Source organism: Vigna unguiculata, chromosome 5, assembly GCF_004118075.2.
Source record: "Vigna unguiculata cultivar IT97K-499-35 chromosome 5, ASM411807v1, whole genome shotgun sequence".
Classification (NCBI taxonomy): domain Eukaryota; kingdom Viridiplantae; phylum Streptophyta; class Magnoliopsida; order Fabales; family Fabaceae; genus Vigna; species Vigna unguiculata.
Genome location: NC_040283.1, coordinates 39,651,470 through 39,658,587, shown reverse-complemented (window position 1 = coordinate 39,658,587; position 7,118 = coordinate 39,651,470). Strand labels below are relative to the sequence as shown.

General features: G+C 32.9%; 2 protein-coding genes across 3 annotated transcripts; one reads left to right on the top strand and one right to left on the bottom strand.

Moving 5' to 3' along the window:
• The first annotated feature begins 664 nt into the window (after positions 1-664).
• LOC114183577 (chaperone protein dnaJ C76, chloroplastic-like) lies at positions 665-3,953 on the top strand. 2 transcript variants are annotated; one of them, XM_028070650.1, is made up of 10 exons: positions 665-683; positions 794-1,085; positions 1,365-1,493; positions 1,593-1,722; positions 1,813-1,933; positions 2,083-2,164; positions 2,722-2,775; positions 2,977-3,015; positions 3,404-3,503; positions 3,685-3,953. In XM_028070650.1, exons 2-10 carry the CDS (start codon positions 855-857, stop codon positions 3,813-3,815), a joined length of 1,017 nt encoding a protein of 338 aa, XP_027926451.1. In that variant the 5' UTR covers positions 665-683; positions 794-854; the 3' UTR covers positions 3,816-3,953. The 2 variants fall into 2 exon arrangements, with proteins under 2 accessions (XP_027926451.1, XP_027926452.1); XM_028070651.1 differs by lacking the exon at positions 665-683 and having other exon boundaries at positions 743-1,085; positions 1,837-1,933.
• A 1,599-nt stretch (positions 3,954-5,552) lies between these two features.
• Positions 5,553-6,713, bottom strand: LOC114184007. Its single transcript, XM_028071233.1, has one exon. The coding sequence runs from the start codon at positions 6,554-6,556 to the stop codon at positions 5,810-5,812; it is 747 nt and encodes a 248-aa protein (XP_027927034.1). The 5' UTR covers positions 6,557-6,713; the 3' UTR covers positions 5,553-5,809.
• Between the last annotated feature and the right edge of the window lie 405 nt (positions 6,714-7,118).

The window sequence follows — 7,118 nt, the reverse complement described above, 5'->3', positions numbered from 1 at the left end:
GGACAAATTTTTGTCTATTTTTCAATATATGAAATTTCTTTCTTGCAAACAAGCTTCAACCTTAAATCAGATATTTCTTTTTTGTTTTGATGCCTTAAATTCAAATACTCCGGTCAAAATATTAGTTGCATGCAATCTTTTGCTTCAAGCAACAAAACAGGTTAACCATGCGTGCACGATAGCAATTCGCAACTTGGCATGAATATTTGGATAAAGCATATTAATCTTAAATTAAAAGGAATAAACTTAAATTAAAAATATGTCGTAGTCAAATTTAACATTTAATCCAACTTCATTTCATCCAATATGATGCACATTAATCCATATTAAATCTTTATCTATACAAATATCATAAATAGTATTTATTTAATTTTTAAAAATAATACTTTATTTATTTATTTAGGTAACAATTACTTAATTAATATTTACTTATCAACTTAAACTTTGCTGTGCCAATATAAATCAAATTTGTAATTGACCCAGCTGCAATGGATTATCCAAATGGGCCGAGCTATACAAATCAAAAAGCACTAAAGGCCCATTGTCGCTTTCTTTTTTCTGGGAACATTGCCTCATTTTCCGTACTTGCTAGATTCATCTTACGTTTGTTCAGACTCTGAGGATGTCTTGTGGCTGTTAGAGTGACATGTCAGCAAATTTTCTTCCCCTCAAGAAGTTAAAATGTATAATTAACCAAAATATTTGTCTGTTCAACTACAGCATCCTTTTTTTTTTTAATATAATAATAATAATGTTTATGGCTGAGATTGTTTCCAATATTTTACAACTGCAGCAACCCAAGTTCACATATTGATTGGAACAAGGTTCTTCTGAGTGGAATTTGGTTTGGAATTATGGCTCAGTTATTGTCTCCAGTGTGTATGGAGGCACTGAAAATCCACAACCCATCATTGAATTTGTGTTCAAGAGGCTCATGGCGGATGCTGGTGAAGACTCCAAGTCATTGCACTTTTGTGACACAAAGTGGTAAGCGAAGAGGGTGTGGCAGAGTAAGGGTTACTGCTGAGGATTCAGTTTCTCCCACTGATACCATTGCAGATGATTATTATGCAGTTCTGGGTCTGGTGATGCATCAAACTCTCACTTCCTTCTCTTTACTTTCTTCTTAAAGTATTCAAAAACATGCACACATATTAATGAGTTAGGAAGTATTTCTAAGATGAAAACGTCTAAAAGTTTTGAGCTTACTGTAATCATTAGCCATGATCTGAATGTTTGCCAAATCTTAGAAAATGGAGAGTGAGAAAGATATTACTGGTAATTGGCTAAATCAGGTGGATTTCAAAAGCAAAATAGGGTTTTGTATATAATATAATTAACATGTGGTTGGTATGGTTTTGTAGCTTCCTGATGCCTCACCAGAGCAGATCAAGAAGGCATACTACAATTGCATGAAATCTTGCCACCCTGACTTGAGTGGCAATGATCCTGAGACCACAAATTTCTGCATGTTCATTAATGAAGTGTACACGGTTGGTTCCATTTTAAGCTTCTAAAGTTTTAAGCTTTGGAGGGAAACGTTGTTGAAGTTTTCTGTGTGCTTTTATTGGAAATTGACTATTGCAGTGCAGGTGCTAAGTGATCCCATCCAGCGCAGGATTTATGATGAAATTCATGGCTATTCTTTAACTTCAATCAATCCTTTCCTCGATGATTCAAGCCCAAGGGATCATGTCTTTGTTGATGAGTTCAGCTGCATAGGTAATTTCTCCTTCTCCATGCAAACATTATTACCTTAATACCGGTTATACTTGTAAGTTTTGCTGTGAGAAATTAAAAAGCCTTTTACAGGCTGCAAAAATTGTGCAAATGTAGCCCCTGATGTGTTTGCCATTGAAGAGGACTTTGGAAGAGCCAGAGCATTCAACCAATGTGGGAACCCTGATTTAGTTCAACAGGCCATTGACAGTTGGTATTTCTAATTATTTTTACTGACTTGGCGTTTTAGATTTGCTACTGTTTCTAAGAGTAGACTTAGATTTAGAACATTTGCAATCACAATAATATTTTGTCAGAGATTGCTGGAACCAATTTAACTTAACCTTTGTTTTTTATTTTCAGCCCTGTTAGCTGCATTCATTGGACATCTGCTGCACAACTATCATTACTTGAAGATGAGATGCGCCGTGTAGAACGTGTTAATGTAAAGCCTTAGTTATATAGTATATAAGTCTTCCACATTTTTTTGCTTTAACAATCTCTAAACACTGAAGATAAGTTCATTACCTCTTCAAAACAAGCAAAATCATCACTTCTTGTTTTGGCACATGCTTTTGAACTTTTCAGTTCGAGCTTCTTAACAGTTTTCTTGGTATTTTAGCATGTGAGGAATGAGTTCAGATTCTCTACTGGATTTTTCAATGTTGTCCTCTGCTGGATAAACAAAATACAGTGATGTTGATGCTTTAAAAATATATTTAATATATTTTAAAATATCAAAATCAGTGTCTATCCGTGTATTTTGAAGACACAACAGTAAAAGAACACAAAAGAAACCCAATAGAGAATCTAAATTCATGAGGAATAATTTCAATGTTCTTCCACATGTATAGTCCCTATGGCTTTTCTTTATTTCTTTTTTTTTTAATACACGAAGCTTTCTCCTGGTTAATTTTTTTAAACGAAAGAAGATACTGAACTTCCATATGAAATCAACAAACCAGTAAGTGATTTATTATATTGTAACTCTTCTATGAGCAGGTTGCCCTGATGGTATCAGGAATGGGAACAGCATCAATTGATGTTTTCAGAATGGTAAGAATAAAGAAACAAATGCAGGAATATTGAAATGTTTAAAGTAGCATGAAATGATAAAAAAATTTCTTTTCAGAATGTTATAACTCTGAATATTTCGTCTTTTAACTTGTAATCACAGATTTGACAATTCTTAATTTTCAAGCAGATTAAGTGTTGTAATAGTACTTCTCTAACATGATATCTATGTATTATTGACAGGCAAGTTCTAGATGGGAAAAGAGGCAATCAAAAGTCTTGGTTAGAACTCCTATATTCAATGTCTTCATTTTTATGTTTAATGTTAAAAATTTCACTTATTTACATGTAGTCAATTAATCTCATTATCATATTTATTTAATTCTCTCTTGAGTATAATATTATTATTTCTGGGTTGTTTCTGCATCCTATTATGTAAACTAAAAAAAATGTCACGGTACTAGAGGGAGATTGTGCTCAAATATTTCAGAATTCTGAGTTTATTAGTCCTGAGCTAATATTATTCACTTTATAATGCTAGTGATCAATCAATGAGTGGTTTAGAAAATACCTATCTGAATAGACTTTTGTTGATATATTAATGAAAAATAATTTATGCATGACTGATTTAGTTTCAAGAAAAATCAAATATTCATGGAGCTTCTTGCAGGAAAAGGCAAAATTTAGAATGATGAAGCAAGAAGGTTCTGATAAGAAAAATTCATACTGGGACAATCTGTGGGGCAAACAAAAAGACTACCAAAGTTCAGGTACGAGGATGTGAAACTACAAAGGGGATATAAACTTCAAATTATTGTAAATTATTAAAATTTGCATTTTAGAAATCTCTGTTTTTTGTCTTTTTAGGTGTTGTATTGTTTTAGAACTTGGTTTTTTTGTATTTCTAGTTGTAGAAAATGATGAAGTTTTCAAATGGTAATTGTTTTGCAGATGAGGAAGTTGCAGAAAGAGCAAGAAGAGCTGCTTCAGCAGCACGAAGATGGAGGGAATATTCAAGGAAAGGTGTTGATAATCCTCTGACATTTAAACTCCCAGAAGCAAACCCTACCAAGGAAAAATGAACATTACTTAATTTACCTTCTGTATAATTTACTCCCATGTAATTAATTCATTTATAGCCTCTCATGAAACTATATGCATCAACTATAGTTATACAATATAAGAAAACTATTACTAACTCTTTTTACTTTTTTGGTTAAGTTAAGCTCGTCCTTTTACTTTTTTTTTTTTCATAAACAGCTTTTTCTTGAATCATGGTTGTAGAATATTCTTTCACGTGTATCATAGCAGACGCATTCTTTTTCTTTTCTGTGCACAAATAATTGCAAACGAGTCTTCTCTTTGCAGATTCAAGTATGCAACCCAATAGACGAACATGAAATGCAAAATACACGACCAAAGCATAAACATTATACGAGGTTAATTATGTGTGATAAATCTTTTGCATAGCATATGAAGCAACTATATAGGATCGTTTAAGGTAACTTAACTTCTGGCTTGGTCTTAACGGAAAATGGAGAACTACCTGAATCTTTGTATGAGTGAGCAACTTTATGTTATAATCAGAAAATGATTAACATAATTGTAGCCTCCTAAGAGCACCAATGTTGTGGCCCATATCAATACTTGAGAGAATATACTTTGCTCGCACAAAAAGACGTTTCATACTTGACTTTTATGTATGGAGCTCCTCAATAATGTATATTTTGATGAATAATTTAGTACCAATTTGGTTCATGTGTAACTTCTTTTTGGTATTCAATGTCTAACTTCAACTTTAATTTGAAATACTCTAATCACATTGAGTTCGCCGTAGCAGGTACAGAGAGTCTTCAAGTCAGAATTTCTCACCATGTTCAACAATTTGCATCACCCGTTTATATGTAATTTTTTGAAAATAAAGATAAAATAAATAATAAGGATGAAAAAGCAATTATTTAAAATATAAATAAAGAGGCATTAAGAAGTAGTAATTATAAATTTTCCATTTGGGAATTGTATAATTGAATCCAAAAATATATTAAGAAGGGGATTTTGGTGAAATATACATGAAGAGTTAAAAATACCCATTGGATGATGGAATTTTCAAAACAATGTATACTTTTTAAATTCCTTGCTTAAATTAAAAGCTTGTGTATTTGATCACTCTCAAATTTGTTTAAAAGTATGAAAAAGTCAATTTGATCTAAAAATCGAGAAACACAATGATTAAAAAAATTGAATTTAATCTCTAACCTCTTTAAAGAATGCTTTTTGAGTATTGTCTGATACAATCATGAGACCCCATTTGGCAGTGGAGTTGCATGAGTGGATGGAAAGTGGAGATGACTTTGTTTTTATTTATCTTAAAGTGCCATAACAATGGGTCTTAACATTACATAATTCAACATTATACTAAAAGTGGCTGCATCCACTCGAGTGTAAATAATTACTAGCGGCCCTGTTTTTCTTCTTGTTTCTATCACTCAGACCCGGCCATTCATTTTTTTTCACTTAACAATATTATTTATTCAACTTGGGTTGGTGTGAGCCTGTGTCGACCACATCATTCAAAACCTATTGTTCAACCTATTGAGTTGTTCAGTTATCTAGAAAGGAGAAAACAAATAATTGAAGAAACATCAATAGTGTCTCAATGCACTTCAAAACAAAAAACAAACCAAAATTCTCTGGAGGTAGAGTTATGCTCCAAACAAGATGGAAAAATGGACCATTCATGTACCTTCTCTTCCTATCATATGCTTCATTTGTCAAACAAATTGATGAAAACTGCACATGGGAAAAATAGGGAAAAAGGGTACAAATTACAAAATATCACATTGGAAATGTATATGTACATGTATTATTGTTGCAGATAGAGTCAAACATATACATCTAAGGACTTTCAAAACATAAAAAACAACATTGTTGTTGCAGTTGACAATACTTTCCGTGGCGAAAGCCTAATAGATCGAATCACAGTCGTGATATTCGGAACTGTTACGCTTTTAAGTAGAAAGAGTTTGAATGCGACTAATAGTTATAGTTTTTAATCGAAAAGGGAAATCATTCATTGTTATCTTACACTAGATGCTACTGTATGAGCCCAGAACCTGAGATTATCCTTCATGTCTATCTCATTTCCTACAACTGGTACCCTCCAATTTAGCAATGGATTCACATATTTCTTTTGGTCTAGAACACCCCAAGCTTCTGATAAATAAGGCCTGCAAATCACAGTTTCATCAATGTTATGTTCTGAACTCACTTCTTCTGCATCTTCTCTTCCTAGCCTTTGCAACCCTGGAATCAGAGAAACCAATCTTGAGTCTTTGTCTTCCTCGGAAAACACAAAACCCAAATCCATAAACCCTTTTAGCTCCTTGAACTCAAGGTCTGAGAGGCTTCTTGTAGCTTTTCCTTTTCTGAAACTTCTTCTTCTTCTTCTTCTATCACTGTGACACACTTTTTTGGCAGTGACTACTCGTTCATCTTCGTGCTTTCCATTACCTTTTTCCAGTGGAAAATATCCCACTTCCTTCCCAGAAAGAATTGGCATCAGCTTCGGTGGTGTGAGCACAGAATTTGGTGATGGAAAATCAGAGAAAACACCCATGCTTGACCCCAGGTTTTGGTCACTAAGAGACCTCACTTGCAGTGTTGGAACTCTGAGGAGGTTTGAATCAAAAGGAAGCGCTTCCTTCACAAGGGACAAAGAGGTTGTGTCCGCTGTCGCATGAAAAGTTGACGAGGTTTTGTTGGTGAAAATTGTTGTCTGAAACCAGAAGGTATCAAACAGTTTCAGAACTTGTTCTGCATCCATTGCTTTGGTTCAAATGAATGCTGAGTAAAGAAACGTGTTTAGGGACAAGAAGAAGAAGAAGAAGAAAAAGAACCAATAATCAAGAATATTAATGCTAAAGGGCATTGCTTGATTGCCCCATACTTTATAGCTCCCATTTTATTGCAATGTTGGATATCTGAAGCCCTTTTCTCAAAAGATTTTGTTTATAAACCTATTATTTTAAAGAATTATGTTATTTATCATTAATTCTCAAAACAAATGTTTAAAAAACGAAAATATATAGAGGGTGTTTTCTCATACCTTGTCTTTCTAATTCAAAGATGTATGAATGGTAGCTTTTTTTAATTAAAAAAGAAATCAAACACACCCATAAAGTTTGAATTATTAAATCTGCATCTCTCAATAATGCAAATGTTACATTCACACTCTTTTTTTTTTTTACTTTCCTTTATGAGAGTTAAGAATTTTATCTGTCAAATAGTGACTACCGTCTTAACTTCTTTTAAAAAATCAAACTACAGTTAAATGAATTGACTGATATTTTAAAGTTACAGTTAAATTTATATTTATTTGTCTTAAT

Coding starts and splice junctions, on each gene's coding strand:
- LOC114184007 (XM_028071233.1), bottom strand. CDS start 6,556: ATGGATGCAGAACAAGTTCTGAAACTGTTTGATACCTTCTGGTTTCAG.
- LOC114183577 (XM_028070650.1), top strand. CDS start 855: ATGGCTCAGTTATTGTCTCCAGTGTGTATGGAGGCACTGAAAATCCAC. Junction 1,723..1,812: donor TGATGAGTTCAGCTGCATAG/GTAATTTCTCCT, acceptor AGCCTTTTACAG/GCTGCAAAAATTGTGCAAAT. Junction 3,504..3,684: donor AAAAGACTACCAAAGTTCAG/GTACGAGGATGT, acceptor ATTGTTTTGCAG/ATGAGGAAGTTGCAGAAAGA.